At 37.1% G+C, this 21265-nt stretch overlaps 1 protein-coding gene across 1 annotated transcript in view; it reads left to right on the forward strand.

The window, feature by feature from the left end:
• Nucleotides 1-21265, forward strand: part of CLINT1 (clathrin interactor 1) — a 52604-nt gene that overhangs the window by 15064 nt on the left and 16275 nt on the right. Inside the window, exons 2-6 of the mRNA XM_054217115.1 lie at nucleotides 12141-12245; nucleotides 12900-12996; nucleotides 14504-14612; nucleotides 15504-15668; nucleotides 19628-19802. Coding sequence (XP_054073090.1) covers nucleotides 12141-12245; nucleotides 12900-12996; nucleotides 14504-14612; nucleotides 15504-15668; nucleotides 19628-19802 — 651 coding nt within the window. The remainder of the gene's footprint in view (nucleotides 1-12140; nucleotides 12246-12899; nucleotides 12997-14503; nucleotides 14613-15503; nucleotides 15669-19627; nucleotides 19803-21265) is intronic.

Here is a 21265-nt window from a genome sequence, read left to right on the forward strand (position 1 = left end):
CATGGTCCCATTAATATTGGGGATGTGTGTTTTTTGGCAATATTAAACTCCATATTATTACATGTACATTCTTCTGTCCACACTAAATAGTCTGTCAGTTGACAAATATTTGAAACAATTCTTCGAGTAAAGAAAGTTTGGGTTATTTAGAATTCAGTGTGGTAAGTAACACTGAATAGGTCTGCGCCATTCATAAGGGTAGTAACTACCAGGCAGTGTTCCTGCTTTCCAGAGTAAAATCTCTTACCTGTAAGTATTCAGCTAATATACTTCAAGCACCTATAGCACCAGGAGGTTTCCTTCACCAGTTATTGCATTACTGTAAACTTACAACTGTTACATGCTCTTCATGGAATCAGAAAACCCTAGTATGAAGTTTTTTTGGTGAACACATTTTGCATGAGTAGTGAGCGGACAGTTACAAAGAGCTCAGAATTGCAGAAGCTTTAGAGGTGAGGAGGGCTTTTCAGTGGCATGGTAGCTTTTGGGGATCATGTTAAAGCACTAATGGCACAGCTCTTGTGACACTCTGAAAATGTAAGGTTTGTTTTGGGAGTAGGAGAAACATGGTTGTAAGTACAGAAGTGATTACACATCATTCTGGAGGGTTTGGAGTGTCGTAGCTAGTGGTAGAGTATTCTTTTTACTGTGAGGTTGGGGTTTGGTTTGGATTTTTTTTTTTCCTCCCCATCTTCCTCCTCCATCCAGGGTCACTCTCAGATTTTTTTAATTGTCAAAAATAGGAAGTCTGAGGTGCACAACTGAGTTGAAGTTACGCAACTTCAAAGCTTACCGTTGCCTCATGTTGAGTGTAACTACAACTTCCGTGTCCTCTGAAAACTTGTACCCCTTTTATTTCTTGTTTTGAAAGAAGGATAAGACCTTATTCTTCTTGTAAATTCTTCTCTCTCAACATTAAAATCTTGTGCCCCAATCCTTAAAGCTTACTGAGTAGGAGTACTTGCGAGTCTCTTTGAAGGCTTCTGTACGCACTTAAAATACTTGAAATATGGGCTTGAATATGGTATCTTAGTACTTTGTGCGTACAAAGAAGGAAGTAGCGCTAGATACCTTATTCAGAAGGCAGCTTATGCCACACATTATGACCAGCTGAAATGAGCTTTTTATTTTCAGGGAAAGTTGCTCTTGAAGTCACATGAATGCAACAAAGTACAAAGAAACAGTTGATTTGAGGGTGTAAGCTATTGTGAAGAGTGTTACAGTCTCTCTCTCCCAAAATAAAGTATTTAAATTTTAGTTTTATGGTGTAATTGTCTAGCAGTGTTTATTGGGATTGACTTTTTTATGCTGGTATTTTATTTGTATAAAAAGCACTCTACAGAAAGTGTGTTTTTAATTAGATTTCTCTTGCCCTCTTTTTTTTCTACTTGGTTAAACGTTTGTTTTCAGTATAAGTCATGTTACCTGATTGGATCACAAACATGGTAAAACTAAAGATGCAGCACTTGACGGAAAATATAGCGGCTCCTGCTGAGCCTTGAAGCAGGAAGCAGAATCTGACTGAATTCTGTTCAGAAATGTGGTTAACTCTAAAAAATATTTTTCAAAGTGTTGCAGTTTGTTTGTTACAGAAGAAAAAAATTCTGAAGTGTAAGCAGCAGAGTAGCAAAGTAAGTCTGGGGACTGAGCAAAAATAAATTAGTAATGTGATTATAACATACATATGGAAATCTCTGGTTCTGCAGCTACAAAAAGTTATACAAGTTTTGTAATTCCACTTCTTTTGACTATATGGCTGCTATTGTTGAAACATAGTGTATTGAAGTTTGAAAGCATTTAAATCCACAGGAATAGGAGCTATGAAAGATGTCTGTTAAGCCAGATGTAGGCTCACATGAGTGCAAGGAGACTGAAAATTTGCAAAGGGCAGTAACAGCGTCTCCTTTCTGTCTGAATGAAAAGTTAGCATGTAACTGTCCCACCAAAGTGTCAAATGTTGCCTGAAAGGCAGCTTTTTTTTCCCACTTGTTTGCGAAATTGGTTTTCATGCTTAGGATTAATTGGATTTGTCATAAGAATGGTTTAGGTGTAATTGTGCTCCAATTTCAGCTAAAATTTGAGCTCAAAAATGTGACCTAAAAACGAATACTGAAAAACAATGGAAATGCTATTGTGATGTTCTTACAACATAAGTTGAAAGGAAGTATATTGACTCATTCTACCTGCTGGAGTATAGCATTTATTTTGGTAAGTCTCCTTTTAAAGAAGGTTTTTTGAATGAAGTGTAATGAGCAAAATGACAACACTTCCTAAACCTTTAAAAATGGAACTGTGGAAATGTAAAGTGAAGATAGTCTAATCACGGAAGATTAGAGGATGCTAACTGAAGAATGTTAGGGTAGGCGTTTGGAAGCAAAATATCCCCTAAAGAATGGGGAAGCGAAGAATGGGCTTGGGCTTTAGATGAAGAAATACTGTATGTAGAGGTAGTATTAACATGGCAAAGTCCTCAGTGAGATTGAAAGTTATTTACCACCGCATGTTGCCACTCTGCAGTTGTTGACAAATTAAGATATTTAAAGAACCATGTATCTGTTGGTGTAAACCACAGAGTTGGTTTTCTATAAGAATAAGAAAATATTGCTGCTCACATACTGCAGGGAATCTGCAGTAGGAGAGATTAAATCAGCTTTAAATCAACTTTAGGGAGGGGAAGTGTTCATTCCTTGCACAAGTATGTTTTAAAACTAACATGTAATTAGTCACCTCATGTTCCCAACATCTGTAAAAACTACTTCAGCTGTAGCATAGCAATTACAAAAACATTAAGAATATAGCAAGCTGCAATTGGGTAACTTCTGAAAGGGGAAACTTTGAAAGGGAAGACTTCAGCAATGTGCAGTGGTGGTTTCTGTAAGTGAGAGATCTCCAAGTTCTCTAACAGTCTTCAATTTAATTCTTAAAGTCACTGTCCTTTTTGAAAGTGTGTGTGCGTGGTGGATTTTGGGTTATCTTGTTTACTTGGTAGTCTTTTGTGATTAGAAGTTGTAAGGCACAGGAAATAGCTTTATAGTTCCTTCCTCCCACAAGTCGTAATTCATTTGTGGCCATCAGGATGTTTTTCTTGGCTTATCTCTTTCTGTGCAGTTTGCCTTGCACATCTGCCACATAAATTATGAAACTGTTAACTTGAAAAGCTGAAAATGTGTTTCAAATCCTACTGTACCATAATGAAGACTGTATCGTTGGTCAGGAAGAGCGTAATTGCAACTTGCATAGAAGGTCTGTAATAATACCCAGTATTCGTGTACTAAATTGATTGGTGCCATATTTGTAGTGCTTCTGAGGAGTGGCTTAAAAATAAGTAACTTCAAATGGTCAAGTATCAGCTGATGTTGTGCCGTTACCTCTGTAACCTGAGGTATTTCACCAAGCATTTTGGCAGATGGGTACCCATCTGTTTCTTCATTGAATGTGGACTGCTGGCTTCGTATTTGATATCCATATGTTTCATCTGGAAGGCTCTAAATCGAAGCTGCGTGTTTTATAACAAAAGTGACATTACTGACAGGAGCAAAATGAAAATGAATTAAGTTTGTTACATGTTTTTTAGTTAGTTAGTCTTCACCAAGCAAGGAGAGAGATGCTGTCTGAGATTGAATATACGAGTTCACTGCGGGGAAGAGCAGCACCATCTTTCTTTGAAGGGAATTAATATCTTTTTCTCTGAATAATTGTTAGTCACATAGTTAGGTACATAAATTCCTGAATGTCCACTATAGTGTTTGGGAAAACAGGTGGATAAGCGTTGTCTTATCTTTCTGTCCTCTGTCTGTGAACCAGTCTGCATGTTGAGCTTTCTAAGGTAGTGACAGACTGTCGCAGCACAACGAAATCGTGCTGAAATGCATCTTTTGGTTTGACTTCCTTTTAAATCCTTTCAGTTTCTTGAAACGCAGGTTTGGACCAGTGATCGGCTTTAATCCCTCAGAGCTTGAAGGAGAAGCAATGCTAACAGAAATAAGTGGAGTTAATATTTGATGCCCCCTGTTGTGAGGTGCTGCTTGTGTGGTGCTGGCCCCTGGTGGTTTGGGAGGTGGTGCTGTGCGGAGCGGGATCATTTCTTTTTTAGCTCACCAATTCAAGTGCTCTTTCAAAAGTATTTCATGCCCAGATGGATAAGTATTAAATGATTTTTTTAATTGGCAAAAACGTTTCTGGAAACTAATTAACAATTTAATAGATGCCAAGATTCCCACACCTGGGAGCGGGGGAGGTGTATCCTGTACTGAGACAGGTTGCATAGCTCTTTTTATTTTTATTTTGTGTATTCTCAGTAGTTGAAACTAACTTCTGCACACAGTTTAAAAAAGGATCAGTAAATATTAAAATAACTTTTTAGCCTTCTCAGAAAGCTTTCCATCTATTTCCACTCCTGCTTTACAGGAACCTTTTACTCTAGGTACTAAAAATAGTTTTGCTGCATGACTCAGAGAAGATGAATGGTGGGGGATAAGACGGTGTGTTCCCTCCCCTCCAAAGGCTTCATCTTAAATGCCTGTATGTCTGTGGGTGGGGGTCTTTTAGATTATTGTGGAAATGTTACTGGGGCCTGCCTTATCTCTTCTCCAGATGTTGAATGTTCACTTTGTGTTGCATATTCATATGGTTTTATAGTGCATTCATTCTTTTTTTAAAAAAAAACAAACAAATATGGATGCAGTCTCAAATGTCTAAAAGCAAAGCTACATTATACACGTTTTTTTGCCTTAAATTGTCAGCCCCTGTACTGATTTTTGGGAAATCTGAAAATAAATTGCTGCTGTTGTGTTTGGATAGTATTTCTAAAACACGGACCATGGATGAGATGAACAATAGCTAGTGGGTTCCTGTCTTGTTGTGGAAGACTGCTTGCTTCTCAGCTGAGAGGAGCAGACAACCCAACTGTTACGAGAAAATAAGCTGCTGGAAGACAAAGCCAGCACTTTAACTGTAGGAGCAGAGCATTAACTCAGCCTCCAGATGTAAGTTACTGCTGCCTTTGTGCAGATGTTTAAGTTGAAGCTACCACCGTGCTGGTAACAAACCATCCGTGTGAGAAAGCACTCCTGTTCTCAGCCTTGTGCCTCTCCACAAAAATCATGGTGATGTTTAGATGGAGATATGCAAGATGAATAAACAATCCGGCTGCGTATGTTCTTCCTTATTTCGTTAGAGTTGAAGCAAACTTTCCTTATGCTGTAATTCAATGGTTTCTTAACTATTTATTTTTCAGATTCCATTTATGGTCCTTTCTGGTTGGACAATGCAATCTCTTCATTTTTAAATCCAAGAAGCGCAGCATAGAGCTGTGCAAGTGTATTACTGGGTTTTGTCCATGTGGATGTTGAGACTGTTACTGTAACAGTCTCCTTTGCTGTGTCACCAAGTGAGGTGATGAGATTTCAGTCTGAGTCAGTATCATCTGTTATGGACTGAATTTAAAGCTTACTTTTGCTTTTATTCACAGGGAAAGTCATAGGAAATGTGGAGTGGAGAAGACTTTCTAAAAATAGAGAAGCTGCTAACAAAGTTACAGAAAGAATGCAATTAAAGCATTAGTATAGGAAACTGCCTATTGCAAGGGTAATGCTAAACACCTAGTTATTTCAAAGACAAAATTATGTTCTGTCTGTTTTGGCACCTTAAATAACAAAAGATTCAAATACTTGTTTCTTGCAAGACTTTGGTACCACACCGCATAGTGCTGTACAGTAACAGAGCTCCCGTTGTCCTCTTTTCATCCAGACCCCTCCCCCTCTAAGAGTCTGTAATTTTTTTCTTTAAGAAGTATTTCTTTAGTGTTGCTATTTGTTTGAATAGCATTAATCTTCAAACTGTATGTATGATACATATGTGTGTAACGCTTGGTGGTTTTTTGTTCTGCACTTAGACTTTAAACGGATATTTGCAGAATGGTGTCTCATTGGAAACTGTTAATGGTGGTAAAATGTAGAAAGTTTCTCATCTCAGCTGTTAGTATTTTAGTGTTCCCAGTTGTAAAATTAAAAAAAAGGAAAACAGAAGGTGCATAATCCAGTGATGTCCTTGGAGTAATAGTTAAAGGCATAATATTATGCACATAGGAGTCCCATGTATACATGATATTGTAATTGGTTTGAAATATACATTGAAAAAAAATTTTTAACGTGTAACCAGGTTTCTTGTTCCTGCTGCTCAGTCCCTCAGCACAGTGGGCAGCTTCCCAGAGGTTTGAGAAGTGTTTCTAATTAGGCTTACCCTGTCCAATCCAATACCTTTAGCATCACTATAAAGAAACTGTTGTAATGTACCCTCTCTGTGACTTCTGTTTATTTTAGTTTTCAGAAGATCCGACGTGGCATTTCACAAATCTTCTGTGGATCTAACGTCCAGAATTGTACTTGTGTCCTCGGTGACACCACCCACATCAATAGCAACTCTAATCCTAATGGTGCTTTTAATGGAGTGCTCTGACTCCTGCCCCAGGGCATATTCAAGGCTTTTAAATTTGTGCAGAAACATTGACTAAGATCTGTTAGGTTTTCCGATTCTTTAATATGTTTTAAAGTAAGTTCCCTTCTGGATGGATGGATAGATATTTATTACTCTTTCATTACCTTTAAGGTATAAATACTTTCTTTTCTCATGGCACTTATTTTCTCTATTGTGGATTTCCTATACGCATGTTATTTAAAGGTTTCCGCATGTTTAAGCGTCTGCTGCTATTTGAGCATTAATACAAAATGTTAGGTTTACATGTTGTTTGAAGATCTGAAACTTTGTGAGATATGTGTCTCTATTCCTTTCCTGATGAATGCTTATCTTAGGAATACTTCCTTCAAAAGAACATTACTCCCAAAATCTAGCAGTGAACTGTAAGCTTCCTTTATGAGTTGTGATTTCATGCACTTCAATGTATTGTCAGGGTGATGAGGGAACCGAACGCCACTGACCATGGAAAAAGTCTGGAAGATACAGGAGATACTGGAGAGCGTGAAGTGGAAATACCTGACTATGTGGCGTTCTTTTGAGAAGACTGTGGGCATTGAACTGTTTACTCCTAAGAGCTCGGGGCTCTAACCGAAGTGTTCTATCAAGTGAACAAAGACAAAAGCTGTTGCACCTTTTTCTTTAGCAGGTTTGCTGGTAGTGTATGTAAATCATTATGGAATGTTGTTTGAGGATTAACCTTAGAGTTTGGTAATCAATTTTAGAGTACAATTTAGCTGAGAAAATACTCCTTCTGTTTCTGTTGCTGACTGTGTTCAGAGCCCTGTGTTTCCACATCCATGTTTCCAAAGTGTTCTTGGTTCAAGGGGTAGATATAGAGAGATTCAGGGGGTTTTTGAGTGTGGAACCAGCAGTGATTGATGTGGGAGAACTAGTTTAGGCAGAACAAAGCCGGTTGTAACATTACCAATGGGAAGCTATTACTAGAAGTTGTGTTTCTATAGTTATATACTATACACTATAGTTACAGTTGTGTAATATTTCATAAGTGATGATAATCTCCTAATAGATAATTGAGCTGACTTCAGTTACAGATTATGAATCTGTAGAGAACACCTTGTGGTCCTTGACAATGAAAAATCTTCGCTCTAAAACAAACACTTCAATTCATGATGCTGTGATTATTTAATTTTTTTAGTAGAATGTTGGGTGGAAATAATGATGATTTTACTTTCCTGGCATAAAGTGATTGAAAAAAAAATTTTTTTTCTTAGTCAGCAAGAGGAAATCTTTCTTTTTCAGTATTTATTTTGTGTCTATTTTATGGAAAAAGCACTGAAGAAGGGCTGATATATCACTGAGAGTAGAGCACCCCTCATCCTCACTTACATTGTCCTTCTGAGCATTAGTAGCTTGATTCATCTATTACTATGTAAGGTCAGAAGCCTGGCCAGAGTGGCCAAAATACATCTATTAGAGCCTTATACTGGAGTATCTTGACAGCAAACTCAAGTAGTTGTTTTCTACAGATACACTTATCACGCACTAGTGTTTGTGTGTATTTGTCTGCAGTGCGGGTTCTGTTCAGTATCCACTGATAAGGAAGGGGGAAGACAGGACACCTCTTAAAGTGTGCCTTTTTTGTATGCCACCTTGTGAAGTGTTCCTTCAGTCTGTAAGACCTTATTTTGAAGCAGGCTGTCCACAAGCTCTCTTTCGTTTCTCTGTTTTAAAGAATAGTGCTCAGAGGATGATCTCAGACCTGTAGGATTTTTTATTCTCTTATGCCTGGAAGCTAAAGTGCTTTTCAGACTACTGCAACTGTAAAGGTTGAAGTGGCAGATACTTGGTAAACTTTTTGGGTGGACCTTGGTATCTTCTCTGATCCCCTTAGGTTTATATGGGTAGGTACAGAACTTTGTGTCCACTCTTGCATGTCTGCTTGCTCTCCCTAACACCATGTAAACATTATTTTTACCTCAGATGTGTGATTTGAGGTATGTGCAATAATTCCTTTCACTCCTCACATCCCTCTGTCTCCCCCTCTTGCTTATTTTCTGGGGTTTTTTAGCACACTATAGGATATGGCACCTCGATCCAGATGACAGCTTTATCTCAAATTTATGAATCTCAAAAGGTACCTTAGAACAAAATTGGAAGCTATTTACAATTAGTTGAATTCTTGGGAAGATTTTTCTTGGAAAAATGCAGACAAAATTGTGGACAGAGTAGTACTTTGGGGGGTATTTCATCCATAGTACATCTATTCAGTTTTAAAATATGTGAAAATACAGTTTATAAAATGCATGTAGAACCTCTAACTATTTTTAAGAGGAAGTGTGTCTTACTGGCTGATGCACTTGGAGGTGATCAGATATTTGTAACTGTTACCCACCGGCTTTTCATGAGCAATGTCCATTTATTCATGTGGAAGATCTTAGTCTCAAGACTTGAGCTACCTCTTCAGCGTGCTCTAAGTTGTAGATGCAAACATTTAAAGTTGAGCATTCTCTTGCAAGAAATTAAAAGCTAAGGTTTTGCTCGCTGCCGCCGTGCTCGCTGTTTCATAGAGATGTGACAGTGCCCTCTCTTGGCTTTTCTGAACAGTTTTGTTTTTTTAAAAAGAAACAATACTGCAATAATTTTTAAGGGGTACAATAAAGAGTAAAAATCATCTGTTGACACTAGTCTGAATTAATAGACTTAAAAGAAATGTAAGACACAAACAGAAAAGAATGCAACAGTTTGTAATGTTAATGTCAACCCATTTATTTGCTGTGCCTTTATTTTGGATGTAACTTTCAAAATACAGTTCTTGTGTTTAATGTCTTTGGCCACGTCAGAAAGTTTCTGTAAAATGTGCTTGTCACAAGATTCCAGTTGTGCGGGGTTTCAATTCACGATTTGGGGTAAATCCAAGTGCAGTCTGGCAGATAGTAGCGTGTTTTAAACACTGACTTTCTGTCAGTCTTGGCTGTTGTGTGTCCATTTGTTTGCAAAGCGGACACTGTCCATGCAATCCAGCAGCATTCCCTGGAAGCTGCCCAGTATAAACTAATCGGAGAGCCCCCCCTGGTGTCTGAAAGTGGCCTCTGATATTAAATTTATATCAATCACAGGAAGTCTTGGCAATCAAACCAGTCACTTTTTCCCTTCACATCTGGACGTAAATTATTTTTTTGTTGCAGAGGTCACAGGAATCATGGGTAGGGCATGGAATGAGGGCCATAGAAAACATGGGAAAGGAAGAATAAAACTGTATTTCCACCTTTTTAGAAATGGTTATTTTTAAGTGACCTGGAATGATGCCAAACTATACAGCAGTTTTTTTGTGTGTGTGGTTTTTTTTTTACTTGAAGTTTACATTTGTTGCTGAATTAAATGGGGCTTAAAGATACTCTGTTTTGGAACTCTTTGCCATTAGATCTCATCTTGGCATTTATAAAAGAGCTTTCTCCTGGTTGCTGAGAACAGTAGCTTTTATGCAGGATGGTTTTAGAAATAGACTGTATCTCTCTACTTGGAGGGGTTTAACTGCACCTTATTCTTTCTTGTGGCATTACTTAATTTCCCTGTTTCCCTTCTGTTTCCCCCTTTCAACCCTGATGCCACTTTAGCCATGTCCTTTGAGTTCTTCCATAGGTAATGCCTTTTTTTTTTGGTAACTTTGCATATTTATTTTTTTTTTAGAGTAAGCTTGCATATTTTCATGCATTTTCCAGGCTTGATTTCTTTGCTTTAAGAAATGAAGGAAATGCTTCATTTTATGCTTCTCTCCCCCAACTCCCCATCATGTCTCTCAAACAAGCGCTTAAGGAGGGGTTATAAAAACAAACAGAACGTTTCCATCCAGCTCCCTCCTTCCCGGCCTTCGGACAAGGGGACCAGTGTGCTGAGAGCTGCGAAGCGCTGAACCCTGGAGCTTCGGGCTTGGGGGTTTTTATAATGTTCCATGCATATGGGAAGTAAAGATGGTATTAGTTTACATTTGTATGTATGGTTAAAAAAAAAGTCAGAAACAGAAGCTTGAGGCGTGTTTAGCGTGAATGAATTTGTAAAACCGTAATTGCTGTTGTTTGTAACCACTGCTGTGTTCCTACATGCTTTTTTTTCTTATATAGATAGATTCTGTTAGCTTGCTGATTATTTATTCAGTCATGTAGCTTACGCTTTCTTTAGACACAAAGTTGAATAAAAATCGTACATCAGAATCCAACAGCAGGAATTCTCATGCTGAGAATCCAGGATTAAGTCCAGGAATTTTATTCTGTTTTAACAGTTACTTTCTGTGTCCCCTTTCAGATTTAAGGAGATCTCATTCTTGTTTCTGCAGTTCGTAACTCCCAGTTCCAAGACCTCTGCTATCCTTATGCCAAATAAAATTGAACGGGTATTGCTTGAATGCTGTTTTGTGCCCACTCCTGCGTGGACAGAGGGATGACTATTAAGTATTTGATTTTTCTTCTAGTCCTTTCAGGTTCAGAGGAGGTTTTTAGGCAGCAGATGCCTTCTCCACATTGTATTACAAGATCATTAAATCTCTCCTGCAGTTTAATCAATTTGACTTTACGGTGTGGTTTGTATGTTGAATACAGTCATCTTATAGGGGTTGTTTTGGCTTCTGAAACCAGTTGTATGATGTACTTTTAACAGTTAAGTAGACTTTCAAACTTTTGATACAATAGGTGTAAACAGGTAATTTCTAAGTTACTTCAAATACACTGCAAAGTCTGTAGGGAAGGCAGAGGCCACAGGGTTTCCTTTCACTGATGGCTCATTAATGTTGTGTGTGATACTGCTCCGTAACTAGGCAGCTCTTTTTCGAACGTTCTCCATATGAATGATGACTTGCGCCTGCTCACTCGCCTTAAAATATGAGGAAAATCATTGTGTTATCAAATGAATCTGGATGCTTTAGGGGTGCTGAGGAGGTTGCTGGGCTTACAGCTGAATGGTACCAGTTTGAGATTATTTAAAAAAAAAAAATACCATATTGACTTTAATGTAACTGATACGGAAGAGTTGCTTCCTTCTTCCAAGTTAGGTTTTTCTGTGAACTGTAGCAACAGCCTGGGCTCCTTATAGTATTTGCATTGCTTTAATCGTAATACAGAGTGCTCCGCCACTTTTCTTCTTTTGCCCTTTACCCTTAATTAAATAAATTCAAGCTAGGAAACAGACTTTCCTAGTGAATCTTTTCTCCCTTACTTCAGTCTTTTGTGTGATTTTTTTTTTTTTAACTGAAACTTGTTTGATAAAGATATTCTTGAGTTTCTCTTGTAGTGCTCATAATTAAAAAAAATCTGCTTCTGATTGACTTATAAAGCTTCTTGCAAATAACTCTACCCCATACAAACCTGCAAGCAAGCCGTATCTACTTGGGAAGGCTATCAGCTTTGAATCTAGTGGTTTGGTTTGGATTTTAATTTGACCAAAAGCCGTTTTTACTGGACTGAATCCAGCTGTAATGTAATCCCTGGTTTCTCATCTGTATTCTTGAAGACTAATAGAATAGTAAAACCTTCTTAAAGGTAACTTAAATGTGTTGTTAGTGTCCTCAGGGTAACTTCCGTACTAAAGCTGTTTTCTTTCCCACCCTGTAGAGGTATCTCATTAAGTGAGATGTGCACTAGTGTCATTATTAAGTTTTCATGTGTTTCTCAGTTTTGATGCTAATCTTCATGTGTGTTAATTTTTTTCCTTTGCAGCACCAATGTGGTTATGAATTATTCAGAAATAGAGTCTAAGGTTCGAGAAGCAACCAATGATGATCCATGGGGACCTTCGGGGCAACTCATGGGAGAGATTGCCAAGTAAGTGATAATTTGGCTCAGTGATGAAGAAAAGAAAGGTGCATTTTATACAGGAATGTGAAATTTGCTGCTAAATAAACTCTGCGGTATGCTGACTGATAATGCTGAAATGGTGCTGTAAATCAAGTCTTATTTTTTTTAATGCATAATCTTATAATGCATTGAAAACTGCCAAACAAAAAATGAAGTAAAAGTCTTTTTTAAATTATTGATTTTTATTTATGTAGCCTCGATTCTTTCAATATATCTGACTTTTTTGGAGTGTTTATTTTCAAACTGCTTTCTTGTGCCTCTTACAAATAGCACAGAAACATGTCACATTCTTCCTTGAACTTTTTTCTGTTTAAAAGGGGTTTGGAAGGGGCATGTTTGACTAATTGCAGTGGTTATTAGGTATTCTCGTTAAACGTTATTTTTGCTAAAAATTAGTGAAGGTTCTTTTACCGCCTTGTATTTTCAGAATTACTTTTTTGTAGTACTGGTATGTAAATTACTTCTATGTGAGTAAGAAACAGCTTTTTTCCCTTGTAATGTCATCAAATGTGAATGGGCTTAGATCAAGCTTGCCATCTACTGTCAGCCCTGAGTCTTTACAAGCTATTGTGCAAACCACAGAGAATAAAATCTCTTTACTCCTTTTGTTTAATTCTTTAGGGCTACGTTTATGTATGAACAGTTTCCAGAACTTATGAACATGCTTTGGACTCGAATGCTGAAAGACAATAAAAAGAACTGGAGGAGAGTTTATAAGGTGTGTATGTATATGAACTGGAAGCATTCAAGACTACGTTGGTCTATGGAGAACGTAATGCTTGTTGCTATAATGTTCTGATGTAGTGTCTTGTTTAGATACCGCTATATCGTTTACTCCACTGGTAAACTAAATTTCCTAACTATGTGCTTTATAATTCTGTTACTGACATCAAAGATGTCTTTCAAATGCTGTATATGAAAAAACAAAAATCTCTGGTTTTAGAAGTGTGTCTAAGATGCTACTTAATGAGCATAATAGAGGAATTACATTGTGCTGATATTCAAGTATTGGAGTAGCATTCACATTTTAAATTTACCCAAAGGAGTTGTTACACTGCTCCATGAGAAGCAGATGATAAATTATTTTGCTATCAGGAAAATGTTTTTGAAGGAATTAAAGAATACCTGAAATAAAATGGAAACTAATCTTAATTTTCTGCCAATTCATAATTATTGAAAAATTGTAGTTAGGCTTTGAGTGGACCAAATTTTCTTGCAGATCTTATCATATGAGGCTTTTATGTCTTCCTTGTGTTTTGGAAATAGAACTGAATCATTTGCATTTTTCTTGTCTTTGGCTAATTAGCATGGTACAGAAACTTTTTGCTTAAGATATCATGATGCACTTAGTGGTGTTCAATGTTCACTGAATTATGCAAATATAACCTAATTTTTAAGAATTGATGTATTAGACTAGCTTGTGTTTTGTTTTTCTTGATGCAAGGATTGTAACAAGACAGAATTAATTATAAGGCATGGTTTGTGCTTTTCACAGGTGCTTGATGTTTTGTATTCATAGTAATTGTTTTCCCTGAAGTACAATATAAATTAATATTTAATGCTATCACACATAACTACTTAATGTTATAAAGACTACTTGGAATTGCTTATCAGGTTTGGATAGGCTGAAATATAATGATAGTTTTAGCTGATACAGGCACTATTTTGGAGAAAGTGCATTAATTTTTTTCTAGATATCCTCAACATAAAAAAATTGCAATTAAAGTACTATTTAAACTTCATTTATTTTGTCACTTGCTTAAAATTTTACTGAAATGCAGTAAAATTCATCCATTGCATCCTGCACAAGGCTTCTTATATTTCTGTAGGAGTTACTTTTCAGCAAAAACCATTGGAATATTGTGAACAAAAGAGGCAAAAGAAAAGGCTTCATTTAACAGGGTTAACTTTTTCTCTTAAACTGCTACTGCTGTCTTTTAAAGTAAGCAGTAGCTGATGAGGGTAACAACTTCTGATTTAATAATAACAAATTAGAGTTTGACATACAGTTTTGATGTTCTAAAGAGCAAAAGGTGCATGTGGGGAAAACATGATTTTTCCATGTGAACCCATGTAATAAGCATTTATTGAAAAAGGGAAAGTCTTATTACTTACTAATTTGGGGAGGGGGTAGGTTTGTTTTCCTATTGCCTTCTTTTTTTAAAAAAAAAAAAGAAGATAGAGCTTTTGTTCATGCAATCATAAGGTGCTTTGTATTTTTATAGTCTTTGCTGCTCCTAGCTTACCTCATAAGGAATGGATCAGAGCGTGTTGTTACAAGTGCCAGAGAACACATTTATGATTTGCGATCCCTGGAAAATTACCACTTTGTAGGTGAGCAATAGAAAAATCTTATAAGCAAATTAAAACAGTAGTTGGAGTTGTCAGTCACCTGAACCAGCTTAGAAGCTTCCCCAGTCTAATTAGAATGTGACTGTTGCCAGTTGTGTGAAGAGTGCAGAATCCAAGACGTGGGACCCTAGAGTATTAATTAGTGAAGACAAGAACTTGCAGAAACGACTGGCTAATAACAACAGAACCAACACAACATGAGTGTTCGGGTTTATATTAAAATATGCACTAGAGACTGGTCCCCTGTGGTGTCCGTAAAGGAATAGCTTTAATCATATGGGAAGAAAAGGTTAGAGCTCCAAAACACACACATCTGTTTGAAGCTGGGGTTTTTTTCCTCCCACCAAATAATATTTACAGTGCAAAGGCAGCAAGGCCAGTGTGTGTTTTGAATGTGAAAAAGGCTGGGAAAGGAGCACGTTTAGCTTGTATACATCCCAACTGAACGCAATTTTTCAAAAATTCAGTTTTGCAATGAGACTGAGTTCTTGCAGTTAAGCTTGCAAAAACTGTATTAAAAAGACTGAGGAAAAGGGGTTATATTTTGAAGGGTTAAAATTGTTCAAGTGGAGAATATAATTTCTGTCTCGGTCTTTGTTAATCTTTTCAATGTTTCGGCAGCATTTAGATGTTTCTAAATACAGCATTCAGTGCAAACTTACCATTTATCTAAGGATGAAAACTTGTGTTGAAACAAAATATTTGGTCCCTTTTAAACAAATGTAGTGGACCTTAGTAGCCATAAGATCTTTGAGTGCTGTGTTCGTAATTAAAATTTTCTTATTAGTTTGATGTTCAGTATTGCTGCCTCTGATTTATTTTTCTTTTCCCCCCTCTTCTATCCATTGCCTCTATCCTGCATTACCTATACAGATGAAAATGGCAAAGACCAAGGTATAAACATACGCCAGAAAGTAAAAGAAATGGTTGAATTTGCTCAAGATGATGATCGACTTAGGGAAGAGAGGAAGAAAGCAAAGAAGAACAAAGACAAATACATTGGGGTTTCTTCGGACAGTGTTGGAGGGTTCAGATACAGTAAGTACTAGGCTTTTTTGGTCAAGGACTGACAGTCTCGACTTCTAACTTGGCTTAGATAATGCCGATAACTTAAGGAATTTCTAAGATACTCCTTTAGATGCTTTTTCTTTATATTTCTTTAACTGCCAGTGTTATTATTTTAAAAGAAATCTTGCACGTTTTCCCCCACATAAAAATTTAAGTTACTTAAAATCTTTTAAGTTAGTCTTTTTTGGATAATTAACTAGAGACTTATACAAATTACATTAATGCATTGGCTTAGCCAAAACTTAGCTGTCTTGTTTTTATCCATAGGCAGTGTCATTTTTAAATGAATGCAGCTGGAGCAGAAGTAGATAAATAAATGCCCTTGTAACTCAGGGTCTCTTAGTCAATCTTTAATTAAAGAAAAAAAAAGATACTTTCCACCCACCACAGCACAAAAATCGCTTCACCTACTCCTGCCAACCTCCTTTAGAACCATTGGTTAATTTGGGTTAGGGCTTTTAGGGTGGTAATACTGTTTGGGTCAAGCAACGTAGATATTATATGCTGTTAAACTTCTTGGTTTCCCAAGTAATACTGTTTGGACACTGGAAAGATGTGGATTATCTGTCTGGATTCTGACATCTGTCAGGTTTGACTTTAACTATATGCACTAAGTACCTTGTAAGTGATAGAGCTTGTATGTCAGGAGTTTACCAGTGCAGTTGTTACTGTCTCAGCTTGTGTGGTTTTTTTAAAATCTTGTTTGATTAGTACTATAGGTCCCATGTGCTTTTCGAAGGAGGATTCCCGGAGGTAATAGCAAACTTGCTGTCTGTAGACATACTAAGCTTGCAGCGGGATGTTGGTTGCACAGCAGACGTATATGCAGCCTGGAAATCTGGTGCACCAGTGCTCATCCCTAACTCCTGCAGCTGTCAGTGAAGAGGTCATAGTTAACACCAGAAAGGAAGTTCTACGCTTTCTGTTTTTTTTAAAAAAAAAAAGGGTTATATTTAAAATATGTGTATTTAAAAAAATGTGTGTGAAGGGTCACTTGGTTATCTGCTCCTTCATAAAAATCAGAAAACCCCCAGTCACATTTTCAAAAACCAAAATGCCAAAAATTAGAGCATGCGCCCATAATGAATCTCACAAAGTGCCAGTCCTATATCCAGCTTGGGTCTGGTACTTGCAATAAGACCTTCATTAGTATTTAAAAACATGCACACACACACAAAACAAACAAACCCACACCAAAAAAAAAAATCTAAATACTTTGGACAGGTAGTCTGATGCACCCTTGCTTCTGGAAATAGGTTCACTCCCTTTGAGTTGACTGATGTTTTTCATGTGCGCAATGAGTTCTGTCAGGCTATTTGCGTCTTCAGCATAGTGTGTTTGCAGGATCTTGGCCTTAGAGGATGTAATGCTATCAGCTTGTTTTTTAGAGAGGACCCAGTTTTCTCTGACAGCCCTGGCTGGATACAGGCGCACCACCACTACTAGGTTTTGCTTGTCAAGCCCAAGTGCGCAGCTTCCACCTTGCTCCCCTGTCCCTGCCATAATGGGTAGCAGGGATCTGAGCTTGAACTGGCTTTTATGTCTGATGTATCCCAGCATGTCGTCCATGATCCAGCTGTCAGTCTTGAGGCGTTTATCTGTGTTTTCATTGGCCTGAGTACATCCTTGGCAGCTCTTATGAAGGGATGAGTCTGCAAGTCACAGTGGCACAAGGCTCTGGTTTGTTCAAATCAGTGACTTCTTTGAGAGAAGGCCTTGGTGTAAGATCTGAGTAGTAACTGTGCAGGACTTAAACTCCACCTGTCCTTCTCTGGTGCAAGTGTGTTCTTTAGTTTTCTTCACTGTGAGTCTTAAACTAGAAGCTTCGCTCCCTTCTGTTTTTGACAGGTTTTGTCTCAGTGTTCTCCCTCTTCCTCATAGGCAGAGTAGTTGAAAATCTCTATATCCATGGCAGGATATGTCTTTTAGGCTTTTGCTACCTGCTTGGAATTCTGGTGATTCTCTTTTTGGGAAGTGCTTATGAGTCACTGCATTTCTGCTTTAAGTACGTGTCCCTCTGTTCTTTCGCTGAGCCTTATCTTTTGACTTGCTCTGTACAGAGTCGTGATCTATCCCTATATACTGGGTAGAAGCCTTTCTCTATATACTCCTTAGGTATCATTCCAGTTTTTGAATTTAAAGGACTGTCTCCTTTGTCTTCCATTTCTTTTTTATGGTAAAGGCTTTTTAATTATCCTTTCATTTGAGTAAAGTAAAAAAAAAAAAGTCTTTCTAGGAGCATAAAACAAACTTTTTCCTAGGTCAGACTTCTAATCTAAAAGGTTCTGGTTATTTAAATATAAAATGCTTGTATTTTCAGAGTTTTCTTAGTTCTTTTTGTCCCGAAAAAACCCCAAGAGCTTGGTATTTAATTTATTTTAAAATTCCTATCACATAAGGAAGCCTTCTGATGGAATCTACATTAAAATGCTTGAGAGCCTGACATAAAATGAAATAAGGCTATCTTATTCTTCTGCAAAATTTAACAGTAGTACATTTCTTAGCAATTTCTTCTTTTCTAATTATAAAGATCTCACTGAGTATCTTGTTTTGTAACAGGTTCTCTACTTTGAAAAAGTTTATCTATCCTTTGTGGTCTAAACAGATACCATTGGAGACTTGCCTATATCTCTTCAGTAAGAAAGTACTCTAGTATATGGCGTTATCAGAGAGATATAACTCAAATTTTGCACCTTGTAGTGCTGGAATCCATCATTTTGGTTTTATTAAAAATAGTTTAATTGAATATGTCTTGGATATTACCTGAGCTACAATATAATTTGTATGTAACTTGAAGTAATGAATTTTTCACCTTTCGTTCCTTTCTGCTACTGTTTTACTCAGCTTCAGTAAAAATTTAACTAGTGTTTCACATTTTTCAGTAGTACAAAAAAAGCCTTGTTTTATGTGTGTGATGGCCCAAAATATAAAATGCTTGTCCAAAAGTGTTGTCTACAAACTGAGCTATACTAGGTTATTCTATATATCTATATTTTAGCAGAAGGTCTGATATAAGATCACAATACAAGTTCATAAAGTGTGCTGTGCTTCTAATAGTTAAGTCTTTGTTAAAATGTAAGTGTTGTCTTTTCGTTTAAATTAAACTCATGTTGGCTGGGTGTGTATAAATTAACCCAGGCTTAAGGTTTGCTTTAAACTTTCTTAATGAGATTGTCCAGCAAATGTACTTAGTTCAAGTAAAACTCAGCTGTTTGCAAGCTAAGGTACCAGCATGGAGCTCTTCAATACTGGACTAGAAAAAAAAAATATTTTTGATTTCTTGATAAAGATGTTCAGGGTACTCAATGGATGCTGAAAAGGTGAGTTGCTTTACTACGGCTTCTTTTTTCATCTCTTAAAGGTTTTTTAATTACGAAGTGGGGAAAAAAAAGCAGACGTTACCATGCATTGTGCACTTGTATCTTTCAGTATTTTGGTACTATGCTTTTATGTGTTCATGAATTTCAGTGTATAAAAAAAAAAAACAAACAAACAACAAACGCATGGATTTACTTCTGGGCATACAGCTTGGCCAAGAATGGAATATCATACATTGACTGTTACAAAACTGGCATGTCCCATTTCTGATCAGCTGCTTGTGCAGCCTGGGTTGATTGTGCCTCTTGTGCTTCTCCAGCAGAGTCCAACAGCGGCCTGATGTGCTGCGCTCTGCGGTGCATTAAGATTATGTCATTGTCGTAAACAAAAGTCTTTGAATCTGCATTCCTGCCACTTAATGATTGGCATTACATGCTGTGCCTTGCTGTAATAGTGTTGATTCAGCACTGTGGGAGCTTTCAGTTTGCTTTGAAAACTTGTAAGGTTTATGTATGTAGGTCAGGGGGGCTTGAGTGTGATTCCAAAAAGACCACAGGCGTTTATTTTTTTCCTGTTATCTTTAGTATTTCTTCTTGTAATGCCTTACACAGGTGAGAGATATGATCCTGAGCCCAAGTCAAAATGGGATGAAGAATGGGATAAAAAAACAGCTTTTCCATTCAGTGATAAGTTAGGTGAGCTAAGCGACAAAATTGGAAGCACGATTGACGATACCATCAGCAAGTTCCGAAGGAAAGATAGAGAAGACTCTCCAGAAAGGTGCAGGTACTGGAGTTATTTTAATGTGAATTTATTCTGTGAAATTGCTATTATAAAGCTCATTGACATTGCTGATTATTAGTTAACAACACTCTGCCATTCTCTCTGGCTGTATGGTAGCATGTTTGGGTTCAATACCAGCTCCCTGCAGCCTCTTATGCAGCTCTTGCTGGCCTTGGGCAGTAACGTAGCTCTGTCAATACTTAACTGCTCTTGGCTGCCTTCCGTTCCTACCCCTAGCTTAGATAGGTGCTGGCACAGCAGTGCATTTGGCTGAAATTTCCTAAGCTTTTCCTTGTCTCAGCAATTCAGTGGTCATCTCTGCGCCAGTATACTTGAGGCTGCCATCTAATGCTACAGTTTCCCTGAATGCTGAAGTGCCAAAGAAGAAGGTGATGTAAAATTGCTTAGACCTACCTTGACATGGTGCTTCTTCCCTGAGCTGATCTCAGGAAGAACAAACTGCTGGTGACTTACTTCAATATTACAGGAAAAAAAAAAGTCAACTTCAGTTGAACTTTCTCAAGAAACTTGTATTTTACATCTGGCCGTTACATTTTTTTTTTTTTTCAGTAAGGAAGAGAACCTGCCCTGCTTTGCCTGCAGAAAGAACTTTACATGCATCACACTTCAACAGGTGCATTGAATTTTATTATCTGGAGATCAAATTTGTACTTAACAGAATCCGAAATTGCTGTAGAGAAAGTACTCAAGTATATTGAAATAATTCCCTTTTGGGAAACAACTTAAAATTCAAACTTGTCCTGAGATTTGATTAATATTTTTAACAGGAATATCTTCAAATACATTCACGTTCACACTTTTATCTATATATGTCTATAAAAATACTGATGCACATGGACACATGTGTACATATATTAGAAAATTCAAGCAATTTTTCATGGAAACAAAAAATAATTATAATGGTAGCATTTCTGAGAAAAAGGCAGTATGGCCTTCTTGCTAGGGCATTAATAAATCATAAAACTGGTATTCTTTGCACACATCAGGGTTCCCTCTTAGAACTTACTATCAGTAGACTACAAAGAGAAGAGATCAGAAGAAAAATAAACAATTTCAAATTTAACAATGCTATATTGCTGTGTGCTTTTCTGTACTTACCTTTCAAAAGCAACTTGTCACATGACGTCTGTAAAGCTCACTCCATTTTATGTAGAGGATGTACAGTAAACATTTTTTTGTCTTATTTCCTTTGCGTTATTTCTGAATAGCTCCTGGACTCTTGCTTGTGCTGATACAAAGTCTTGCACCTTCCAGTGTTTTAGACAGTCCTTTCTGCAGTCTGATCTTTATAAAAAGCAGCTTATTTTGAGGACTTCTCCACTGTACGTCTCTAACCCAAGTTAACTGATGATTTTCTCTGGCTAGTATGACATTTTTCATCTTTGTATTGGTCTTGTAACTCTTGTCACTTTTTTTCCTTCCCATTTTTTGGTAAATGTCAGGTA

The sequence above is a fragment of the Rissa tridactyla genome, chromosome 11, assembly GCF_028500815.1.
Source record: "Rissa tridactyla isolate bRisTri1 chromosome 11, bRisTri1.patW.cur.20221130, whole genome shotgun sequence".
NCBI classification, from domain to species: domain Eukaryota; kingdom Metazoa; phylum Chordata; class Aves; order Charadriiformes; family Laridae; genus Rissa; species Rissa tridactyla.